This window comes from Bos taurus, chromosome 27 (genome assembly GCF_002263795.3).
Source record: "Bos taurus isolate L1 Dominette 01449 registration number 42190680 breed Hereford chromosome 27, ARS-UCD2.0, whole genome shotgun sequence".
Lineage (NCBI taxonomy): Eukaryota > Metazoa > Chordata > Mammalia > Artiodactyla > Bovidae > Bos > Bos taurus.
Window position 1 is genome coordinate 5,610,110 of NC_037354.1, and position 25,335 is coordinate 5,635,444.

The 25,335-nt window shown below is 47.5% G+C and overlaps 2 protein-coding genes across 7 annotated transcripts in view; one reads left to right on the forward strand and one right to left on the reverse strand.

Annotated features, from left to right (window-relative positions):
- The window catches only part of ANGPT2 (angiopoietin 2), a 57,758-nt gene extending 55,541 nt beyond the window's left edge, over positions 1–2,217 (reverse strand). Inside the window, exon 1 of the mRNA NM_001098855.1 lies at positions 1,587–2,217. Within this exon, the coding sequence (NP_001092325.1) occupies positions 1,587–1,877 (291 nt within the window). The 5' untranslated portion in view covers positions 1,878–2,217. The remainder of the gene's footprint in view (positions 1–1,586) is intronic.
- Positions 1–25,335, forward strand: part of MCPH1 (microcephalin 1) — a 240,070-nt gene that overhangs the window by 163,953 nt on the left and 50,782 nt on the right.

A 25,335-nucleotide genomic window follows, 5' to 3' on the forward strand; every position in this document is an offset into this window, starting at 1 on the left:
CTGTTCACTGTGAACAGCGCGTCTCCCATCCCACGCCACGTCCAGCAGCCCTGGCGTTGAGCGAGCGGCAGGCGGCGGGGCGACCCAGGAAGAAACGGGAAGCCCGCGAGCAGATGTTGAGGATAGAAGTTTGCCTTCCAAACATGCGAACCTGTATGACTGCATACTTTCCAAGTTTAACATCACTATTTGCACATCTGTGAATTTTAGGAGGTTTTTTTTTTTTAAGCACCACAGGGAACTTCTTAAGAAAGAGAGTTTGCCCAGAAGGGATCATGCTCACAGACAGGACTAATGAGTCTCACATTACAGGGCAAGTCTTTCTGATACGTTTCTGTTGTTCTCTGTTTGATTTGAAGCGACCCCTCTTGTTACACTGAATGCAGTGCCGAGAGGGCTTTCATTCATCTCGGCTCAGGACCAAAGCAATAACGTGGTCATTTCCTCTCTGAAGGTAGGAGAGCTAATGAGAAACGCAGATTAGGAGCCAAGATCTATTCTGAGATTAAGATAAGGTGTCCTAACAGAAGGTTTACAGCAAAACGAAAGACTCGGGCAGAGTGTTGAATGGGGGAAAGCGGCTTGCTGTTAAAGTTCCCATCTGGCTTGAAACCGTAGTCCTGTGCTGTGCAAGCGCCGTGATGCGATGTCACTGTGATAGTCAGGGAGGAATCCATGTGTGCAGTTTGTCTGAGCCCCCTTTAGAATATACACAGCCCACAACAAGAAGAACTTCAGGGTGGTTTGGGGTTTGTATAGACAGCTTCACTTATGAAAATGATAGCTTGTGAAAGCAAAACTGAGCTTTCAGTATCCTGTCTGAGTCCAATTCTCTGTGAAAAGCCTGAAGCAGTGGGCTCGTGGGAGCCCCAAGAACGCGACCACCTTGTCACAGCGTCACTGCGGCCAGGTGCCCTGCACGCCCGCCCCGCGTGGGGTCACCTTCAGAGCCGCTGGAGGAACTGAAGGGGCTGCGCCACTAACTCCGCTGGCACGCTGGCAAAACTCACCCCCACGACAGTTGACAAGCTCTCGGCATAAAACCCCCAAGGTTCTGAGAAATGGACGGTCTGCTTTATTTAATTTCCTCTCCTTTACCCAGAGCCCCGATCTATTTTAGTAAATAAATTCAGGAAATTGGTAAAGCACTTTACTCCATCCGTTATGTATCCGTAATTAACGCGATTGTCACGTTTTTCCTGGCTCCGGCGCTGTGTTGCTCACAGCTTCCCTCCCGCGCCTGCGGCCGGTTTATAAGGTCCCTGGTAATGGGTGTCACAGAGTTTAAACCACTGGCACAAACAACACAGCCCATATGTTGTGCCGAGAAGGGCACTTCCTCTGTTCATAAAGATTCCTGACCTTAGAGACGTCTCTCCACTGATCCCAGCACTGTCTCCCAGTAAACCGTGTCCCTGTTCAGCCCCGGCTCCTTTGCAGGGCAGCACAGGAGACAGCAAGTGGCCGTTCACTCAGAGGTGTCAGCCACCACCTGCCTTCTCTGGCCACCGCCTCCTTGCCCACCCGCCGGGCTGGCGGTGAAACCTGAGCCGGCAACACCGTGCCCAGGAGTGGCGCCTCCTTACCTTCATGAGCCACTGTGTGTTGTTCTCCATGATGTTCTCCAGCACCTGCAGCCTCTGCACCGAGTCGTCGTAGTCAAGGGGCGCGTCCCTCTGCACGGCGTTAGGCACGTAGGCGCTGGAGGGCGAGCGGCAGTGGTCCGTCTCCGGCAGGAGGAACGTGTAGCTACAGGCTCCGTGCTGAACCTGATACTGTTTCTTCCCAGCGGCGATGTCCATGCCCTTCCGAGAGCCGCTGTGGGCTGTGGCTACGGCCAGATCACAGCTCAGAGTCAAGAAAACAAGCTGCCACATTCTTTCTGTCTGTCGGTAATAAACCACCCGCTCAGCAAACTTCCAGGCGCATGAGAGTCCCGGCGCTAAGCTGCCCTCTCAGACGCGGGGCTCGGGGGCAGAGGCTCAAGGTCCATCAAGGGAAGCCTCCTGTTCCCTCCTTTCCCAGCCTTGGTCTCTGCTGCCGTCTCCTCTCTGGCCTTGCAGCAGACTGTCAGATCACAGTGGGGAGAAGAGCCCTGCTCCTCGTGAGGGCTGCATTCGCCTTCCAGACCCGCGTTAGCGCTGCTTTGTCTCTCTTCCCCAGATTCTGCAGTGTCAGGGTCCGAATCAATCACTTTCCTTTCCTTATATGATAAGTTGATAAGAGCAGGCAGACATGTGCAGCCGGCGGCTCCGCCCTCCCGGCTTGCCCGTTATCTTCCTGTAGGGGGGTCACCAGCCAGGCCACAGGAAAAATCCGGGCTTGATGTGTACTGTCCAACCGGGACTATATGCTGCAGAAGCCCTCTGGGAAAAACCGATCAGTTACAGGACCCCTGGGTATTTCAGAGGCACCACCCTAATTGACTGTTTCCTAGAGAGAGCCTGTAGGTCTCCTGTGTCTGAAACTGATTTCACAGCGCGAAGCTGGTAAATATCTGGGGCAATAGCTTTAAAGTACAATGAAAGTTCCTGTTTTTTCCTTTAGGAATAAAAATACTGCAAATATGTCAGGACTTCGGTTTATTTTTGTTATTACAAACAAAGAGGAAGAAGTCTCGCTCTTGTAAACTCTGTGCCTTTTCATAGGGAAAATAGTTTCGTTGGTATTACTTGATTTTTGAACCATTTAGCCAAGTATGCTAAACTTTCATCTTAAAACAGCTGGATAGGAACATCACGCTTTATTCAATTTGTGTTAGGAAAGTCAGTTTCTGAGCACTGACATTTCATCTTTTAAGCAAAATATCCACTCCAGTACTTAACGTAAACTTAATATATAACTAGCCTGATTAATTGTCCACTAAATTAGAATCCATAGAAAAATCAGAATTTAAGAGGGAGTTGAGAGTGGCATATATAAACTTCTCCTTTATTAGGTCAGAATTTGCTCAAATCCTATCATTTGGTAACATTATCCAGGATCAGTCGAATCAGTCCCACTCAGTGCTGGACTCCGGCAAATCACTTCTTTTTAATTAACCCCAAAGTCCTTGTCTGCCAGATTCAAGGGCTGCGTTAACTCCCAAGGTTTTTCTGTTTCAATTCTGTGGCTCCATAAATCCTCCAGGGTACTCCCTTCAGTAGCTAAAACTTAACGTTTTGGGGTTGACAGTATGCTCACTCACCAGCCAGTGTGCGTGGTGGGGGTCGGGGGCGGGGGTCGGGGGCGATGTGGAGCCTCTCTGAGGGTCTGTTCATGCCCAAGGGCACGAGATTCCTCCCAGGCAGCAGTGGCCAGTTCAGCACTGACCCAGTGGACCTCGTCCACCTGTAAAGCCAGTGTCCGTGTAATCATGCAAGACCAGATTTCAGGGGATTTTATGCTTTTAATTCTTGGACAACTGAGGTTTACAGAGTGAATTGTTAGACCTGATTAGACCTTTAAAGACATCCCTCCTGTGCATGGGCTGGCCCCCAGCTTACCTCCAGAGCAGAGGTTCTTAACCCAGAGTCTACAGACAGAACTCGTGGGGTCCACAGACTTTGACAGGAAAAGATGTCTTTCTTTTTTGCCAAAGTTTAACTGAAATACAACCTTTCTTTTAGCTTTGAGTAGGTCACAGACAACAGTTGTCAGTGTCTCTGGCTTTCTCACGAATAGCAATTACAGATATTTTTATTACGATATCTCAAGCTGTTACTTGCACTCAGCACGGCATTGTCACTTAATCCACCCCCGGGGTCCTGTTATTGAATGTTTGGATAAAACAGCTCGTGTCATTTTTCTAAGAAGCGGTTTGTAGATGCCCCCAGATTCTCAAAGGGCTTGATGGCTCAGGAAGCTAGAACTTGATTTTGTTGCAAAGTTTCCACTAAGGGGACAAACTAAAGATACACTTATTCAGACTACTAACTGCAGAGGGACACGTGTAGGATTTGAAGACGGAACTTGTGTTAGAACCCTGAGTCTCTGAGATCTGCAGCAAATGCTTAACTCCTCTAAGCCTCAGTTTCCCTACTGCAAAATAGGATGGTCCTTTCTCAGCAGCACTTTTAGAGTTAAAATGATACGAAATAATGCATGTAACTCAGAAATATTACTTTCCTTCTCCAGCACTTCCCATTAAATTTTCCACTGTCAAATGTTGTCACTGTGTTATTCTCTGGCTGACCATGATGAAGCAGAAACACGGGGAGCACTTTTTTCATCCAAATTGCTCCCCCATTTGAAAGTGTATATTATAAGGTAATAATGTCGCACATGTGGTTTCCAAGATCATCTGTCTGCTTCTCAGGCAAACAGGGTGGTTTAAAAAGAAGCCACAGGAAGAGCCGGCACCACAAGTAGTCCCTTTCTGCTGGATGCTGGGGAGCATGATGGCGTGTCGGATGTAGAGAAGCAGAGAAAGTGAGGCGGGGAGACCCCGGCCCTGGGACGTGGAGAGAACACCCAGGAGGAGCACGTGTTACCTCCAGGGCACCGGTTCTGCTGCTGGTGGGAGGGGGTGCTCCCTTGTCCAGGCCCTCTGGCCCGGGCGTTCAGCGAGCAGCTCCCTGTAGGTACGCAGAAGTTCTTCCCTGAGGCTTGGAGAGGAGTAGGGGTTGGCAGACGTGCCCTGTAAAGTGTCCGGGAGTAAGTATTTCAGGTTCCTGGGCCACACGGGCTCCGTCACAGCTGCTCAACTCTGCCGTCGTAGCGTAGAAGCCGTAAAGAGAAAACCCTTGAGGATGGGAGGTGGCTGTGTGCCAACGAAGCATTATTCATTGACACTGAAATTTGAACTTATCATAATTTCCACGTCATGAAATATTCTCTGGGTTTTTTCAGTCTTTTAAAAATGCAGGAACCATTCTTAGCTCACTGGCCGTTCCACAGGGACCACAGGCCCTGGTCTGCTGGCTGGAGGGGGTTACGGGGGGGTGTGACACGGTCTCCAGGCCTCTCTGGCTGCAGGCAGTGTAAGAGGGAACCTCAGGGAGCTTTCTGTGCCTCAGAGCAGCGCCCGTTCTCCCAAGGATGAGAACCGTGAGACAGGCCAGGGGAAAGGGCTCATTGAAGGGACGGGAACATTCGACCAAAAAGAAAGTGCCGCTTGGAAGCTGGATCTAAACTCCAAGAGGGAAGAGGCCCTGGGAGAACTGCCCCAGCGTGAAAGCAGAGCAGCGCTTTCTGCGTTCAGGGCTGGATGATGGGCTGAATGTTGTACCGTGAGGAAGTGGGGGAAGACGGGCGCGTCCACCACGGCCAGCGCGGGAGCAGCAGCTGGAGACCCCAGAGGGACCAGCGGGGCCGAGCGGGGGCTCCCTGGGTGTGTCAGGCGGGAAGACCCCGCCCTGGGTGCAGACTCACCCCCAGCACACGTTTGTCTCCTGAGCACCGAGCAGCGGCAGCAGTGGCTACTTGCACCCCAGCCTGGGGATGGAGGCTGGATGCAGCCTTGACTGCTTCTCAGAGCTGTTCAGTTTCAAAGAGAATCTTGAGTTTCCGTCAATGACTTGCTGACAGGTTCGCTAAAGGCAGATGGGGCTATAAAACGAGAAATATTATTACAGCCTTCCCAAAAGCTGCCTTCCTGCCCAGCCAATTTTTTTTTTTTTTTGTCCTAACAGTTCTGCTGAACAGCTGTGTGTGGTGCTATTTATTTTCTTAATAATGTTTGTTTTCTCCCCTGTACTGTATGTCATCAGCTGAAATTCCAGAGGCTCCCATTTATTCGCTGTAGCGCTGTCTCAGGTTCCCCTTTTGCACTTTGCCATCAGGGAGTGAACCCTCATTTGATGGCACCAGCAGGACCACGTGGCCATCTTCCCTGGTAGAGAGGAGCGCTGCGGAGCTCTGACGAGGGCACCTCTGCTCCAGGCCGCCCTGTGGAGCAGACGTGCCGGATGCGTGGGAAAAGCCTGGTCGTGGCTCCAGAAACGTAGGTCCAGAGCCGATGTGGGACTCGCTTCTGTCAGATCTGGGATCTGATTGACCCCAACCTTCCCAGGACCACCCGTGAGGTGCCGGATTGCTGGTTCTGGAAGCCAGAAGCCAAGAAACGGTGCCAGCTCGAACTCAGTGCAGTGCAGGGCAGCCCCCAAGGCGTGAATCACCAGACAGGGTTTCAGGGAAACCTGCGTGACTTCTGCTCTTTCCAGGGAGCCTGTTTAATACTCATATCTAACGGGTTAGTTATACTCTTGGACTAAGGAGGGACAGAAGTGGATCAGCTGTTGCGGGGGCTTAGGGGGGTGGTCATTGCCATCTGAGCAGCAAGCGTTTGTGGCAAGTGTCCACTCCAAAAGCCCGTGGCTAATGAGGAGCAATGAGAAACCACGCAGACGCACTCGGGGGCACATTGATCTCCCATGCCAACTGATGTCTCGTGCCAGTGTCTTTCCATCGCATCTGGGCAGACCCCCAGAGTCAGTCTTGCACCCGCTGGTCACCATCATGCAGCGAAGTGGCCGTCACCGTGGCACCAGTGTCCGCAGGCCTCGGTGGCTGGGCCGGCATGGGCTTAGTTTTTCAAAAGTGCTGTGCTGGTGTGAGAGGTCCTCCGGGTGCTGAAATACCCCTGCTAGGTGACGCTGAGGACACTCTTGGCTCTCAGCTGTTCACAGACAGCGGGCTCCTCAGGACCCCAGGGCGTGGGGGCCTCTCACCCACCTCCCTCTCCCACCTCCCTCTGTCCTGGCCTTTTTAAAACCAGTTAAATCGGCCAACGTGTTTACAGCTTAGTGTGCAGCGTACAGGGGAAGCCATTAGGAAGTTCACTGGACATCAAATTGTTACAAGAGAAAAAGTTACTCTTACCATTATTGTTTTTCCCCAAATTGTATGCAACAGTGAATGAGAGCTGAAGAAGCCACAGGGAAAAAGGAAAGAAAGGGCAAGAAGAGGGGAAGGGAAAAAGAAAAGACAGAAAGTGAGTATTTCGGCTTCTGGAAGCAGGCCCCCTCGTGGTGAGTCACAGAAGAGCTGTCTCCACTCCGTCTCGTCCATGGAACAGACCTGAAGGGGCTCTCCTGGGGTCCAGAGCTGCCTTGCAGAAGCCGTGGGCGGCCCCTCCCTGGAGGCACTGGCCAAGTTGAGCCAGTGTTAGAGCCGAGATGGCAGGCTGCGGGGGACAGTCCCCAGCCGCAGGGTCTGAGGACGGTAGCAAGGAGAAAGCCTCTTAAAGTTAGAAAGACAGAGGAAAGAGAAGACCTGTAGATGCCAGTACACACACGTGGCGCTGTGGGAGGCCGACCTTGCCCCTGTGACAGACCTGCAAACCGAGCCTTGGCGGGGCAAGGCGACAGGCCTCCACCAGCCTCGCGCACCTCAGGGCCTTTCCTTTACACTCATGGATTTAAGTGGAAGTTAAAGCAGTGCGTTTGTTTCTTGATTTTTTTAGTATCTGTTTGTTTCCTTTTGGCTGCCATGGCATGCGGAGTCTTAGCATAGCAAGTGGGATCTTTGCTCCCTCCCAGGGGAAGTACCCACGACCCCGCGCTGGAAGTGCAGAGTCTTAACCATTGGACAGCCAGGAAGTCCAAAGCCATGACTTTTTTTTAAATCCTGATTTTAACATGGCAAAGCTCAGCCACCCTTGGAGAATCTCCATGTCACACCTGTCACCTCTGTGCTGCACAGACAGCACACCCCAGAGACGTAACCCGTTCCACTGATGGACCCACCTTCTGTGGCCTTTGGTCACCCGAGCAGGGGCAGCCGGTCACGGACGGGGCCACCGCGTGCCCACCTGGACGTGGGGGCTGTCTGCTCACAGGTGCACAGAGCAATGCAGACTCAACCCGGTTGTTCTCACGAGGGTGGACTCTGCAGAGGTCCAGCCTCTCGTCTGCCTACATCGGTTACACTGTCTGTGTCCGTCCTTGCCATCTTTCCAATTTTCTGGTGTTAACTTTTTTTTTTTTTTTTCTCCTTTCTTTGCCTCTTTAATTTCATGCCCTCTTGCTGGCTGGAAGAGGGTGATGTACCTTTGAGAACACGTACAATTTCTGAAACGAAGTACGCTGCCCAGTTTAGCACGATTTTCTGTCCTAGCTGTAATTAAACATACATAGCATTTGCCATAAAAGAGCTGGCCCGTTCCATATAGGGGAAAGCTAAGTGGCATCTACTTAGAATCAGGTACTGGCTCCATCAAATTCACCTTTGCAGAAGATGAGGAAATGTATATTTTGTTAAAATAAGCGTCTGCCTGCCAGAGGAGGAAAGAAAGCCTTTGCCAGATGTGTTTTCAGGCAGTTTCCTTTCCTGGGAAATAGCCATTTCCCCTGCATGCCCCTCATGTTTTCATTCTCCGAGCAGATAGACTTAAGTGCCGGGCGTTAAAGGGCAGAGGCCTTTAACGCCCTTATCTGAGACGATGATCTTCCTTCTCGCAGCTGTGTGACTTCTGTTTGACAGGGAGCTGTAGGCATCTGTGTGTCAGAAGGTTAGCACTGGTGGAAGGATCAGAGTTAATACTGAGAAAAATCTTTTTCATTCTTATTTAGGTTATTGGTTGTCATTCTTATTTAAGTTAGTTCAGTCAAAGAGGTACCAAATCCTCACTCATTCTAACTTATCTGAGTGTTTACTGTGACATTATGTCTGAAAGACTTTTAGAGAAGACAGTTTCTGGGGTTTTTTTGGTTGTTTTTTTTTTAAGGAAACTTAAAAGGTTCCTGAATCTTTGACAGTTTTGTACTGCCATGAACCAGCTGAGCATCAATTCAAGACAGTTTGCTTTGTAAAGCCACATTGTATATAATATGGAACCTGGAGGACTGAAAAGAAAAAGCTTTTTATTTACTAGAAACTTGGGAAATATCCAAGTAACTATTTTTCTAAGATTTCATGATGAATTCCCTGAATTTTTAGGAATATGTTAGTTTATGTAATTCTCCTGTTACATGAAGTTATCTCAAATGCTGTTTGATTTTTAAATATTTTCATCCTCCAATATTTTTGTTTTATCTTTCCATCAAAAAAAAGTGCCTAAAAGGTCAAGATACAAGTCATAACTTTAAAAAGGCAGTGGATGAAATTCTGAAACAATAGATGAGTGCATTAGCCTGATAATATTTCTGCCAGTAATTCTGTGTCCTGTTTTCTGCCCGTATGTAGAAAAAAAAAAGGCTAAACATTCTCTTTCAGTGGATTGATGTCAATGATTACTGTTTTGCTTATGACCAATGAAAAGTCAATAAAATCTTTCCTTTGACTAACACTGTTGTTAGAGTGTTTTGAAGTGGGCTTCAAAACAGAAAAGATTTTGAAGTGGGGTTATGAGCTGTAATTTTATACTAAATGTTCCTAAATTCATTTCAGCAAAGCTATTGAAAAGTCAGATCCTGTTGCCTGTGAAAAATGTGTCTAGTCTCTCTGTCATAACCATTCTACTGAAAAACTGTCCAAATTCCTCTCAGAATGAGTTTTCTCTTGAGAGTGGCCTAATGCCATCTAGATAAATCTCTGTTTAATCTAAATTTATAAATTTTTTATCTTAATTATTGAGAAACCTTTTAAAATAAGAAAGATAAAAATGTCATGTGTGTTATTTCCACGAAGATATATTATCTTTCTTGGTTATAGGTTAGCATAAATAAAATTGCTTATGTCAAAGAAGTGAAAAAAAATAATAATGATAAAAGCACGTGATCCACTTTTGGTATTCCTGTCTGTCTAACTGACATGATATTAAAAAATCTTCCTGTGGGAAATTAGGCTTGATTATGGAGTTACATGTACTAAAAGTCATTTTTGAAGAATTATATATAGTTTTTGAAGAATTATAAGTATAATAAATAGTTATGCATAAAAGGAAATGATGTTTGCATCCAAGTGTATAAAAATACTCCATGCCATTCCTGTTCCTTCAGGAATCTAAGTACAGGGTCTGCCAGTGATTTATGTCCTTCCTGATAATCTCATGTGTATATGCCCTACTTTTTCTCTTAATCCCATCTCAAGCAATGTCTTTTGTACTCCATTAATAATGAACTGTACTTCCCAAAGTGTTCCATTTTAAGGAAAGGGCCTAAATTCAAAGAAAGACTGATACAAAAGAAAAAATTAAAGGAAGTAAGTTGTACAAAGCCTGTGAAGAGAGGACATTTATAGCAGTATTAAGATACCTAGTTCCTGGCATCTGTTTCCCTCAAGAGAAAAAAAAAAATCTCAACAATAGTTTCTGAAAGCCTTAAAACGATCCTAGTAGAATATTTACAGGAAAAAATATATTATTGACTGACCTATCCCCAAAATCTTGATGTGTGTTTCAGGGACATTGTTAGTTTATAGGTCGAAAAGTCTTGCTTGTCTGCACTAAAAATTAAAGCAAAACAAAAATCTGCTGTGGATCATACCTATAGGAAAATGCTGCTTGTAATACTCACCTGCTCCCTCTGCTGGCCTGATAACAGGGAGCAGACAAAACTCTCCGTGTTCTCATTAAATCATTAAGAGAAATCACACGCAATTTAGAACCTAAAGCAGGAGCAACTATTACACTACCCGGAAAGCTTTCATTATAATTTTAGTGCAAAAGGATACCACAACAGATGTTAGACACCTTCAGTGTAGACACACACACGCAGTGAAAAATGCTTTCAAGCATTTGTTTAGCACATACAGAGCCAGAATCTATTTCTCTCGTCATCGGATGATCTGGTTGCTACCCAAGTGAGTGAAGCCACGCGATTGTAACAGTAGAAAAGGGAGAGGTCTTTGCTGTCCAGCTCCATAAAGGACAAGTTTAGAGACCTGATCTTGCTATTAGCAAGTTTGTTAGAGTCTTATGAGATAGACCCACTACTTTGTACATGGCATAAATCTTAATAGTCTGGGTTTTTCTAGATAAAAGCAAATAGCTGAGTAGCCTCTGTTCATCTTGAGCCTTGATGGTCCAGTAGTGCCTGTTCTGTGGATTTCTGCTCTGGAAGAGACTGATAATGATAGTAAATAAAGAACTCCAGTCTGGTCAGTAAACAGGTAGTCCAGAGTGTCATGGAGATGTTACAAGTGATTGAAGTAAAAATCTGCAAGATATGGTTTAGTCGGCATGGTGCAAGTAAAAAGTGAAAGTGAAAGTAGCTCAGTTGTGTCCGACTCTTTATGACTCCATGGACTACACAGTCGGTGGAATTCTCCAGGCCAGAATTCTGGAGTCAGTAGCCTTTCCCTTTTCCAGGGGATCTTCCCAACCCAGGGATCTGACTCTGGTCTCCCACATGGCATGCAGATTCTTTACCAGGTGAGCCACTAGGGAAGCCCAAGAATGCTGGAGTGGGTAGCCTATCCCTTCTCCAGCAGATCTTCCTGACCCAGGAATTGAATACCAGTCGACATGGTAACTTTTTATAAAAATGTCATTGCTTTGAGGGTCTTTGTTATGATTGAATTGTATCCCCTAAGCATTCATCCCCTGACGTTCCAACTCCCAGTCCGTCTGGGTCCGGCCTCATTTAAAAAACGAATCATCAGAAATGTAATTAGATAAAATGGGTCACACCAGAGCAGGGTGAGGACTGATCCAAATGACTGGTGACCTTATGATAAGGGGAAGTATGGAAGCAGACTTATGCACAGGGAGAACACCCTGTGAAGATGCAGGCAGAGGTCAGGGGGAAGTTTCTGCCACCAGGGACCCCCAAAGGTTGCTGACAACCCCCAGAAGCTGAAGAGAGGCTTGCTCACATTCTCCCTCCAAGCCTTCAGAAGGAACTGGTCCTGCAGACACTCTGAGCTTGGGCTTCCAGCCTCCAGACCCATAAGAGAACAGATTTTGGTTGTTTAAGCCACTCAGTTTGTGGTTCTTAGTTACAGCTTCCCTGGTGCTGTTTAGTCCTTAAGTCATGTCTGACTCTTTTGTGACCCCATGAATTTTAGCCCACCATGCTCCTCTCTCCGTGGAATTTCCCAGGCAAGAGTACTGGAGTGGGTTTGCCATTCCCTTCTCCAAAGGATCTTCCCAGCCCAGAGATCAAACCCCAGTCTCCTGCACTGCAGACAAATTCTTTATCATCTGAGCCACCAGGGAAGCCTCCCAAATAATTAAATAATAGTTTTTTAAAATGTTGCTGTCTTGCAGCCCCAACCAAACACTGTGACTCTTTGGTGGTTGTGCTTTCTATTTAAGACTGGAAAAGTCCAGATAGCTCAGATATTTTTAGGTGGTATGTATTAGTCATGTCTGATTCTTTGGAACCCTCTGGACTGCAGCTCTCTAGGCTCCTCTGTACATGGGATTTCCCAGTCAAGAATTCTGGAGTGGGTAGCCATCCCCTTCTCCAGGGGATCTTCTGACCCAGGGATCGAACCCGGGTCTCCCACGTTGCAGGCAGATTCTTTACCGTCTGAGCCACCAGGGAAGCCCATTAAGGTGGTGATAAGCATGCAAAGCTTCATTTTGCTGCAGTAAAACTCTCTCTTAGAAATCCCAGGCCTCTTTAATTGCATCTGCCCTGTGTAAGACTCCTCCTTCCTGGAGGCCCAGCTCCAGTGCCACTTCCTTTAGGCCTCCTCCCTCGTGTCTGCAGGGAGACTGCCAGACGCCACCCTCACGGAGACCCCTCATCTATCCCCCCTGGTGGAGGTGCAGTGAGACTTCTTGACGAAGGGACGATGGTTCATTATTCCCACTTGAGCTCATCAAGGCCTGAGGCCATGCCTCCTTAGGTCGCCGCTACCGTCTGTTTCCAGATGACATCTGGGCATCCACCCCAACCTGCTCAAAGACAATGGCTTATAAAGATGCAGGCTGGGTGATGTCACTCGGGACTCCCCTCCTGCAGATTCTCTGTCTCAGTCACATGCTGTGACGGGCCCCCTTCCCTGACGAGCCGAGGTCCTGTCAGCCGATCCCACCCTGGACCCGTTGCAAGATTCTCCCATTCATACTGCCCTCCTACTGTATGGAGGTGGCCCAGGAGCTGGCAGGTTGTTGCAAGTCCTTGGTCTTTTCTAAGTAGTTGGATGCCTTTTCTTCAGACTATCTGCAGTATTTGTGCCGTAGCTGCTGTATTTGCAAGCTTCTGTTCTTTAGCTTTTTGGGTTTGGGGGGCGTTTTTTGGCTCTGTTCGGTCTTCCTTGCTGCATAGGCTTTTGCCATTAGAATTGCAGTGAGGAGATTTCTTGTGCTGACTTCTCTTGTTGTGGAGCGCAGGCTCTAGCGCTTGGGCTCAGTAGTTGTGGCTCATGGGCTTAGTTGCCCCACAGCAAGTGGAATCTTCCCAGACCAGGGATTGAACCAGCGTGCCCTGCATTGCAAGGCATATTCCTAATCCTTGGACCAGCAAGGCTTCTGTTCTTCAGCCTGAAGGTCCTGCTAGGGTTTTTCATCGGGCCTCTCTCCTGTCACCTCATTTTCTCTGGAGCCTGTTGCATTTGAATGAAGCTGAGTAGCTCAGAGCAAAAGGGCCTCCCCCCGCCCCCGCCCCGATGCAGAAGATACTGGAGACACAGGTTCGATCCCTGGGTCAGGAAGATCCCCTGGAGTAGGAAATGGCAATCCACTCCAGTATTCTTGCCTGGGAAATCCCATGGACGGAGGAGCCTGACGGGCTACAGTCCATGGGTCACAAAGAATCGGACAGGACTGAGCACGAACACACCAAAATCTGAAATGTAGGTAAACAGTTCCAAATTGAATTAAATTATCAAATGCACAGCCACTGATAACAGTTAAACGACACCAGTAAGCACACCCACAGATTCTGAATACACAGAGCATGACTGAGTGTCTCATAAACATGCTTGAACTTACATCTAAAAGACAGTGCTGTCCTTCAGAATAATTTTTGAAACAATGTATGCTTACCTTGCTGCCCTGGTTCAAAACATGTCTAGAGCTTCTTTTCAACAGCTGCTATAGAATAGCTGCTTAGCGTCCTGTTAGTCACTCAGTTGTGTCCAACCCTTTGCTACCCCATGGACTGTAGCCCACCAGGCTCCTCTGTCCATGGGGATTCTCCAGGCAAGAATACTGGAGTGGGTTGCTATTCCCTTCTCCAAGAATAGCTGTTTCAGTTCAGTTCAGTTCAGTCACTCGTGTCATGTCCGACTCTTTTCGACCCCATGAATCGCAGCACTCCAGGCCTCCTTGTCCATCACCAACTCCTGGAGTTCACTCAGACTCACATCCATTGAGTCAGTGATGCCATCCAGCCATGTCGTCCCCTTCTCTTCCTGCCCCCAATCCTTCCCAGCATCAGAGTCTTTTCCAATGAGTCAACTCTTCACATGAAGTGGCCAAAGTACTGGAGTTTCAGCTTTAGCATCATTCCTTCCAAAGAAATCCCAGGGCTGATCTCCTTCAGAATGGACTGGTTGGATCTCCTTGCAGTCTGAGGGACTCTCAGGAGTCTTCTCCAACACCACAGTTCAAAAGCATCAATTCTTCGGCGCTCAGCCTTCTTCACAGTCCAACTCTCACATCCATACATGACCACTGGTAAAACCATAGCCTTGACTGGACGGACCTTTGTTGGCAAAGTAATGTCTCTGCTTTTGAATATGCTATCTAGGTTGGTCATAACTTTTCTTCCAAGGAGTAAGCGTCTTTTAATTTCATGGCTTCAGTCACCATCTACAGTGATTTTGGAGCCCAAAAAAATAAAGTCTGACACTGTTTCCACTGTTTCCCCATATATTTCCCATGAAGTGATGGGACCAGATGCCATGATCTTCATTTTCTGAATGTTGAGCTTTAAGCCAACTTTTTCACTCTCCTCTTTCACTTTCATCAAGAGGCTTTTGAGTTCCTTTTCACTTTCTGCCATAAGGGTGGTGTCATCTGCATATCTGAGGTTATTGATATTTCTCCCTGCAATCTTGATTCCAGCTTGTGCTTCTTCCAGTCCAGTGTTTCTCATGATGTACTGAATAGCTGTTTGCTGCTGCCGCTGCCAAGTCACTTCAGTCGTGTCCGACTCTGTGTGACCCCGTAGATGGCAACCCACCAGGCTCCCCCGTCCGTGGGATTCTCCAGGCAAGAACACTGGAGTGGGTTGCCATTTCCTTCTCCAATGCATGAAAGTGAAAGTGAAGTCGCTCAGTCGTGTCCGACTCCTAGCGAATAGCTGTTTAGTAGGTGACTAAAAACATAATAATATTGTCAATCCTATCGGTTTTCAGTGTTTTCTCTTTTATTAAATTCAACATGTGTGAAAGACTATATACTTTGTTGTTGTTCAGTCGCTAAGCCGTGTCCGACTCTGCGACCTCATGGACTGCAGCACGCCAGGCCTCCCTGTCCATCACCAACTCCCAGAGTTTACCCAAACTCATGTCCATTGAGTTGGTGATGCCATCCAACCATCTCATCCTCTGTAGTCCCCTTCTCCTCCTGCCCTCAATCTTTCCCAGCATCAGGGTCTTTTCCAGTGAGTCAGCTCTTCGCATCAGGTGGCCAAAGTATTGGAGCTTTTAAAAAAAAAATGCAAATTAAGGAATTCTCAATAATCTTATAGTCTAGAAAAAGCTTGAGATGCGTCTCATCCATTTCCTTCATGGTAGCTAAGTGATCTGGAGCCTAATGAATCCAGAATCTGTGACTTCCACCTGCTGCCAAAGTAGCTCTGAAAAAGTCAAACCAGCTCAAAGTTGGGTGTCATGGAGACTCAGGTCTCCTTTGCATGAGAACCCCTTTCAGGCAGCAGAATATCTCCTGTTTCTGAACTGGACGTGAGGGTTTTCCTGCCACATTGAGGAGAGCCTGATTTGCCTTCTGGGTACATCAGAAGTGGCTCCTATGGGACTTCCTTGGTGGCTCAGTGGATGAGAATCCGCCTGCCGGTGCCAGGGACACGGATTCAATCCCTGGTCCAGGAAGATCCCACATGCCGCACCACAGCTAAGCCTGTGCACCCCAACTGCTGAACCCCACGTGCCCCAGAGTCCATGCTCTGCAGCAAGAGAAGCCACCACAGTGAGAAGCCTGCCCCCTGCAATGAAGAGTGGCCCCTGCTCTTGGCAAGTAGAGAAAGCCCTTGCGCAGCAACCAAGACCCAGTCAGTGCAACCAAAAAAAGAAGAAGTGGCCCCTGCTTTCACCAGCCACCCTGGCTTTGCTTCTCAGGTGCTGCACTGTCCTGGTCAACTCTGGGGCCCTGATCTTGGAGGAGAATAAGCTGGAGCCCCTGTGAAGTCTCCTAGGAGAGGGAAACGGGTGGAAATTCTTTCCCTGAGTGGTGTTTCTAGGAAAATACGCAACCAGAACCTGCAGCTGTTCGCTCTCCAGTATCAGCTCTAAACAGCATTTGAGTTGGCAAAAAGAAAAGTGAGAGAACAATGCGGCCTGAAGCCTGAAACTTTGGGAAACCCCTCTCCATAACGTGCGTGTTTAGGGTTACAATTTTCCTGTTTTCAGAACATAAGAGCTGTTTTCCAACTTTTCTGGGCCTGTTTTCTGGGTTTTGGTGGGTTTTTTTTTTTTTTAGTAAGTGTTTTAATGATTGAACGTGAAAAATACTTCTTGGTCGTTTTATAAACATAATCTAAATCTCACTATTTAATTGGAGCTTTTCCCCTTCTTTTCCAGAATAGACTATTTCATTACTGCCAAAATGCCAATATAGCTGGGAGAGAATGAAATTAGGATTAAATGTAATTCAGTCAGCAGCCAAAGCTCTGCACGCAAGATGCATACTTTGGACATCTGTAACTCGGGGATGCCAGCAATTTCAAAAGCTCCATCATCCACAGAAAGGAGAGTTCAGGGTAAATACACCCATCTTGGTGACCAACTCAGGCTCGTTTAAGAGCCTGAGCAGATTTGTTGGTTCTCAGGCAAAGCCGGGCAGGTTAACATAAAAGGCAGATGATGCCTTGTAAGGTTCAGACTCTAATCCTAGTTCCTGTTAGGTTAGGTGTTGGGAGTGGGGTTTGGCTTCTCTGGCCCATAGACTTGATTATCCCTGGAGCCACTTCACAGGACTGAGGTTTTAAGCAGAAATCTGAGCAGAGGACCCGCCCTCACAGAGCGTGGGAGGTGGGTGACAGGCCTGGGCTGCAGGGTCTCAGGGGCCAGGGAGGCCTGGGACCTGCCCTAGGTGGAGCTGCCTCCAAGGCTGGGAGGACCTCTCTCCCTCCCTCCAACCCCCTCCATCTCAGCCTTACCCACCTGCAGCCGCCACCCTCTGCCTCTCTTCCACAGGCGATCTGGAGAATTCAGGGACATCAGCAAACACTGGGCCATAGGTTAGAGCCCTACCTGGGTCTAGTCCCCACCTAGTTACTGGAGAGAGCTCACCGGAATGGATGTGACTGGCGTCCTGACTCATCCCTGAGACTGGAGACTTGAGGCGTCGGAAACGCCCTGTCCTCACAGGAGGGGAGCTGAACCTTCAACCTTTCACAAGTCATGCCCATCAGTCAGTAAAATGTTCCTCTTGTGAAAACTGCTGTGTGTATAATTAACAGGCAGATTCTGGACACTTTTTCATACTTTCATTGTTATTGTGAGCATGAAATTCACCCCTTAATGGAAGGCTTAATGCCAAGTGGTTTGCGTATTATCTTGACTGAGTGTAATGAGATGGTTTCAGCAAAATAAGACAAATAAGCAAAGGACACCCAACAGCTCTTTATGTCCTCAAAGCAGATGTCACCAGCAGTAACAGAAAGGGTTCTTAATTACAGTGAGGGAAACCAGTGCCTTCTGATTTATATAAAAATGAAGTGTCTTTGGGAAAGATATTGGGTAGTTCTGAAAGTATATCAGTAATAATGAGACTGGTGGCTGAAGCCACAGTCAGCGCCCTCCGAAACCGGCCTAGGGAGGCATCCCTTCCCCGTTGCCCCAGCAGGAGCCACGGGTCTGCAGCCAGCACCCAGGTGCCGAGATCATCACCCCATCCCTCCTTCTCCGGGTCACTGGCGTCGGTTCCAGTCCCTGGGTGTGTGTGTGTCCAGGTGGGTTACTTGAGCCCTAGCAGCTGAGTGAGCTGGGAGAGTGAGGCTCTGGCATTTCTAGACTCCGTGGGCAGGCAGCTCAGTGTCCCCCAGAGACTCATGAGGCAGGGTCTGTCCCAGCAAACACGGGTGCTCAGACGCCAGCCGACCACAGAGAGAGGGCCCCCTGTCCTGAAATGATACGACGCCCACCAACACCGCGATCATCAGGTGCGCTCTAATGCAAACGTTAACTGGTGTCCAGTGCTAGCACTCTCTTATTTCAGCTGGTGGCCCTTTACCATGTTAAACCCAAAGGATCTCGGCATTTGAGAGAGACTCAGAGAGAACCCCCGTTTACAGACAGAAAACAGATGCCGGAAGGCAAGTGGCTTCCCCAGAGGCCACGACGCTGCCCAGTGTCGTGTGAACTCGGTCTTCTCACCACTGCTTTTGTAGACAACTGTGCGTGTGACGGGTCTGTGCTGTGTCTCAATAAATACAGCCATTCACTCACAGTCAGCAACCGCATCACTTTCTAAAGGGAGGAGGCAGCCGCTGCCAGCACCTCCTTGCCGTCCTGAAGTCTCATGCCCCTGTGCTGTGTGTAGCTGTGGGCAGGAAGGGCAGCGGTACAGGACACGCGGGTAGAGCCCAGAAGCGTGCAATTCAGGGAGAGACACGGCCACTCGTTGCCCTTCCTGTGGTTTTCATTTTGGTCCTCAGCTTGTAACAAACGTGAAAGCAAAGCAGTGTCTTCTGACAGTTCTCGCGAGACGTTCTTCTAAGAAAGGAGGTCTGTGAAGAAACTCACTGCATATGGTTTGACTATTTAGTGCCTGATTTTCCACAGTTCTGGAGAAATTGTCAATTACGTTGGAACTTAAGCTGGTCAGCATTGGCTGTGATGTCACTCCACTTGCCTCAGGGTAGCCTCCAGCCCTGGGCTCAGTGGTTGCCTCGGGGGGTGGGGGGGGGCGCGTGCAGACACCCCAGCATCACATCCCGTGTCAGCGGGCTGGCAGACACAGGTGGCAGTGGTGACTTTCCTGAGTGTGTGAAGCCCTTGGAATGATGCGTCGCATGGAACAAAGTGTTGCCTAGATGCTATTCCTGTTTTTGTTCACCGGCCACTGGACTTCCACCATCCCTCTGTCAGTCCTCCAACAACCCCCTAAGGTCGGCAGCCCCGTTTTACAGCTGAGGAAGCCGAAGCTGAGTGAAGTGCAGTGACCTTACAGAGCTCAGTTCAAATCCAAGTCTGACTCCAAAGTAAAGAACCAGTCTGTGTGGCATTCACTCACTTAACCCTCGAATACTGAGCTGGGTTCATCACAGTCCTTGACTCGGTTGCTCCATGCAGGGCCGCCTCCTTTTTTTTTTTTTTTTTAAATATTGGAGTATAGTTGATTAACAGTGTTGTATTAGTTTCACATACAATCGCCTCTGCTGTGTGTGTTAGTCGCTCAGTTGTGTCCAACGCCCATGGACTGTACCGACCTGGCTCCTCTGTCTCAGATTCTCCAGGCAAGACTACTGGAGTGAGTTGTCATTTCCCCCTTCAGGGCATCTTCCTGACCCAGAGATCAAACCCGGGTCTCTTGCCTTGAAGGCTGATTCTTTATTCTCTGACCAGGTAACAAGTCACCTGGTTCTTTCTGGACCTAGTTTAGTTACTTCTGTACCTGACAGAGTAAACAGGATGATCAGGGGAGACAACACAGGAGTGCAGACTCCCTCCCTCTGCAGGGGGCAGTGTCCAGGGCTATGGGGCCCAAGACTCACCGACACGTAGAAAAGTCATTCCTGTTCCTTCGGCAGAGAAGCGTCTTCTCTTTTGAAGACTGTTCTCCTTCCCATGAGCTTTCACCATAAACACTTCCAGAGAATACTTTATTCTCAAAATGTTGTGAAATTAAAATTAAAACCATGTTAAAGCACCACCTTACATGTCATTTTTGTGATAAATTATCACAAACTTATAAAAGTATCAATTAAATTTGTTCCAACTAGAATATCAGATGCTGTGTGAGCTAGAATCCCTGACACAATTATTTTATTCAAACTGCTTTTAAAATCTTGAAAGCAGCTTTTCAGATTTGTAATTTACCTTCCAAAACAAAGATTCTAAGATTTTTTTAGTACCTTTGTATGTATTCCTGTATTCTATGGGGTCTGTTTTTGCATAGCTAATAGAGTCAAATTTGCTGGCATATTGAGTGCAGCACTTTCACAGCATCATCTTTCAGGATTTGAAATAGCTCAACTGGAATTCCATCAGCTCCACTAGCTTTGTTTGTAGTGATGTTTTCTAAGGCCCGCTTGACTTCACATTCCAGGATGTCTGGTTCTAGGTGAGTGATCACACCATCGTGATTATCTGGGTCATGAAGCTCTTTTTTGTACAGTTCTGTGTATTCTTGCCACCTCTTCTTAATATCTTCTGCTTCTGTTAGGTCCATACCATTTCTGTCCTTTATCAAGCCCATCTTTGCATGAAATATTCCCTTGGTATCTCTAATTTTCTTGAAGAGATCGCTAGTCTTTCCCATTCTGTTGTTTTCCTCTATTTCTTTGCATTGATCACTGAGAAAGGCTTTCTTATCTCTCCTTGCTATTCTTAGGAACTCTGCATTCAGATGCTTATATCTTTGCTTTTCTCCTTCGCCTTTTCACTTCTCTTCTTTTCATAGCTATTTGTAAGGCCTCCTCAGACAGCCATTTTGCTTGTTTGCATTTCTTTTCCATGGGGATGGTCTTGTACAATGTCACGAACCTCCATCCATAGTTCATCAGGCACTCTATCAGATCTAGTCCCTTAAATCTATTTCTCCCTTCCACTGTATAATCATAAGGGATTTGATTTAGGTCATATGTGAATGGTCTATTGGTTTTCCCCACTTTCTTCAATTTAAGTCTGAATTTGGCAATAAGGAGTTTGTGATCTGAGCCACAGTCAGCTCCCAGTCTTGTTTTTGCTGACTATATAGAGCTTCTCCATCTTTGGCTGCAGAAGATAAAATCAATCTGATTTCAGTGTTGACCATCTGGTGATGTCCATGTGTAGAGTCTTCTCTTGTGTTGTTGGAAGAGGGTGTTTGCTATGACCAGTGCGCTCTGTTGGCAAAACTCTATTAGCCTTTGCCCTGCTTCATTACGTACTCCAAGGCCAAATGTACCTGTTACTCCAGGTGTTTCTTGACTTCCCACTTTTGCATTCCAGTCCCCTGTAATGAAAAGGACATCTTTTTTGGGTGTTAGTTCTAAAAGGTCTTGTAGGTCTTCATAGAACCGTTCAACTTCAGCTTCTTCAGCATTACTGGTTGGGGCATAGGCTTGGATTACTGTGCTATTGAATGGTTTGCTTTGGAAACAAACAGAGATCATTCTGTCGTTCTTGAGATTGCATCCAAGTACTGCATTTCAGACTCTTTTGTTGACCATGATGGCTACTCCATTTCTTCTAAGGGATTCCTGCCCAGAGTAGTAGATATAATGGTCATCTGAGTTAAATTCACCCATTCCAGTCCATTTTAGTTCACTGATTCCTAGAATGTCGACATTCACTCTTGCCATCTCTCCTGTTTGACCACTTCCAATTTGCCTTGATTCATGGACCTAACATTCCAGGTTCCTATGCAATGTTGCTCTTTACATCATCAGACCTTGCTTCTATCACCAGTCACATCCACAACTGGGTATTGTTTTTGCTTTGGCTCCATCCCTTCATTCTTTCGGATTTATTTCTCCACTGATCTCCAGTAGCATATTGGGCACCTACTGACCTGGAGAGTTCCTCTTTCAGTATCCTATCATTTTGCCTTTTCATACTGTTCATGAAAAAGCAAGAGAGTTCCAGAAAAACATCTGTTTCTCCTTTATTGACTATGCCAAAGCCTTTGACTGTGTAGATCACAATAAACTGTGGAAAATTCTGAAAGAAATGGGAATACCAGACCACCTGACCTACCTCTTGAGAAACCTATATGCAGGTCAGGAAGCAACAGTTAGAACTGGACATGGAACAACAGACCAGTTCCAAATAGGAAAAGGAGTACGTCAAGGCTGTATATTGTCACCCTGCTTATTTAACTTATATGCAGCATACATCATGAGAAACGCTGGGCTGGAAGAAGCACAAGCTGGAATCAAGATTGCCAGGAGAATTATCAATAACCTCAGATATGCAGATGATACCACCCTTATGGCAGAAAGTGAAGAGGAACTAAAAAGCCTCTTGATGAAAGTGAAAGAGGAGAGTGAAAAAGTTGGCTTAAAGCTCAACATTCAGAAAACTAAGATCATGGCATCTGGTCCCATCACATCATGGGAAATAGATGGGGAAACTATGTCAGACTTTATTTTGGGGGGCTCCCAAATCGCTGCAGATGGTGATTGCAGCCATGAAATTAAAAGACGCTTACTCCTTGGAAGGAAAGTTATGCCCAACCTAGATAGCATATCCAAAAGCAGAGATATTACTTTGCCAACAAAGGTCCATCCAGTCAAGGCTATGGTTTTTCCAGTGGTCATGTACGGATGTGAGAGTTGGACTGCGAAGAAAGCTGAGTGCCGAAGAACTGATGCTTTTGAAGTGTGGTGTTGGAGAAGACTCTTGAGAGTCCCTTGGACTGCAAGGAGATCCAACCAGTCCATTCTAATGGAGATCAGTCCTGGGTGTTCATTGGAAGGATTGATGCTAAAGCTAAAACTCCAGTATTTTGGCCACCTCATGCAAAAAGTCGACTCATTGGAAAAGACCCTGATGCTGGGAGGGATTGGGGGCAGGAGGAGAAGGGGACGACAGAGGATAAGATTGCTGGATGGCATCACCGCCTCAATGGACATGAGTTTTAGTAAACTCCGGGAGTTGGTGATGGACAGGGAGGCCTGGAGTGCTGGGATTCATGGGGTCGCAAAGAGTCGGACGCGACTGAGTCACTGAACTGAATAGAGTCAAGGGCTTTCCCGGTGGCTCAGTGGTAAAGAATCCATCTTCCGATGAAGGAGACACAGGTTCAATCCCTGAGTCGGAGAGATCCCCTGGAGAAGGAAATGACAACCCACTGCAGTAATCTTGCCTGGGAAATCCCATGGACAGAGGAACCTGGTGGGCTACAGTAGTTGACGCATGGGCTTAGTTTCCACATCCCCACCCCGGGGAGACTCTTCCGAACTGGGGATCGAACCCATGTCCCTTGCGTTGGCAGGCAGATTCTTAACCACTGGACCACCAGGGAAGTCCCTGTATGTACCTTGTGTTGCCCTGGATTTTGCGTTTCTAACCCCTGTGAGGATGCACTTTGTTTCGGTGGCTCTCTCTGAAGGTTCGCCGTATGAGCTTATTTGGCCTTGGAAATTCTCACCAGTCCCGCAGATACACTGGTCTTCCTGGAAGCCGTGTGGTCTATACAGTGTCCCTGCTCACCTTCAAACCTTCCTAGCCTTCCTGCCTCGGTCACTTCTCCGAAACTCTAGCCAGTTCCCAGGCTTGCCTGTAATTGAAACCCTCAGATGTGTATGTTGAATTTGTCATTAAAATTACAAATTGAATTCAGAATCAATACTCCCTTTAAAAACAATACTCCAGATCTGAAACCTCCGGGAGGAAGGGACTCTCAAGTTCATCTGAGATGTGAATTCCTCCTCTTCCTAAATGTTTGTATTCCTATCACAATCCAGGGTTTAGTGAACCATAAAAAGTTAGAAGTTAGTGCAAACAAAGTCGCCCACAAAAATATCTCAACTGATTTAAAAGGAGACTTAGCAGATGGAGATTGTTGTTAAAAGAACTCTTACCCAACTAATGCTTTTTTTTATTTTAATCTCTGCTTATCCCAGACCTTTGTGCCTGCATGTACTGATACATCCAAATCTACCACGAACTTATTGCTAGGATGCAGTTCCTTCCAGCCCATTATGACTGGGGGAGGAAATTTTTTTAAAGGTTATCTTACAAAGCATTTCTCAGTGTTGGCTATGGCTTCACTTAATCTCTTCCAAAGTTTGACAACACTCGAAGCAGTTTACAGTGACTTTACAGTACAAATGGCCCTGTCCTGCTCGCATTTTTCCGAATACAGGCGTATTCTGATGAGATGGCGCTATTTGGGGCAACCCCTTGCCAGCAAACACGGGCCTTCCGCTAAACAAGTTGGGTCAAACTGCGTCCCCTAGTTACACTGCTGTCCCACTCTGGATGAACAAGTAGCAAAACGGAGACAATCTCAGAGTCTAAAAGCCCAAATAAAATATCGAAAGCTTCCTGTTGAGTCTAATTGGCAAATTTGATGAATAGGCCGCATGAATCAGTAGATAACCCCTCCTCACCCCACCCCATTTCCAGCACTCTTGGCAGCACCAGAGAGTCATATTTTATAAATATAAGCTGCCCTCCAGCAATTCAGTTTTCAGGAGTTGTGGGGGTGAGACTATTTTTTCTAGTCTTTTAGGGCCAGTACACAACATCTCTTGTGTTCTGCATTTTTCGTGTAGCAAATAAACGACTTATGGGCAACACAAAGGAGGGTCTTCTGCCTGCCTGGGACTCCACGGGGAAGGAAGTGTGGGTTCAACCACTCAGACTCGGGTGGGCACAGCGTGCGTGACGGGGGTTGTGCCCACCCCCTGCAGGGCGGCCTGCAGCAGCCTTTGAGTCTCCTGTTTAAATGAGACCGTTTGGGTGAGCCTGCGGGGCGGTCGGATCTGGCTGTGGTCCCCACTGTTGGAGCTGCGCCCGCCAGGGACCCCAGCCCCTCTGACGGGGGTGTCGTGGGCCTCTGTCACCCCACGCTTCCACCTCCTGTTGCTTCCGGCAGGTCAGAGCCGTCATAAGGCCTTACCCTGCAGTCCGTGGATGCTCTCCCTTCCCTTCCACCTCAGGGTTCCCTTCTCAGCGTCATAGAACAAGAGAACACTGTGTTCTTCTTTTCTTTTATTGAAATGTGTTTGTGACCTTAGGTGTCACCTTCACCGCAGTCGCTCAGAGTGAGTTCCTCCACACACTTACGTGTCCCTCTTGTGTATAGAAAGAGAGAAACTACAGGTCACTGCTGTTTTCTCCTCTTTAGAAAATGAAGCCCAGTGACCGAAAACCTCGGTCTCCGTTTTATTCTTTATGACTAGTTATGCCAGTGGGTTGCAGGGCAAATGAAAAAAAATATATATATATAATCTTCAGTTTCTGAGCAAAGTTACTGAGCATCCACTCTACTCCAGTCATTGGGGTTGGAAATACGCATGTAATTTATTCTGTGTTCTGGGAAAGAACACAGAATAAAGGAAACAGGAGGAGAAGTTCAGCATAGACGCAGACACCGTGAGCTCCCCAGGACAGACCTGGGGACAGAGATGCTTCTGGAAAGAGAGGAGGAGTGCAGGGGGCCGTGGAGAGCCGGTGAGTAGGTGTGGGAGGCTCATCTGGCCGCGCTGTCGGATGGGCTGGGGACGGGGGTTGGGGGGAGTT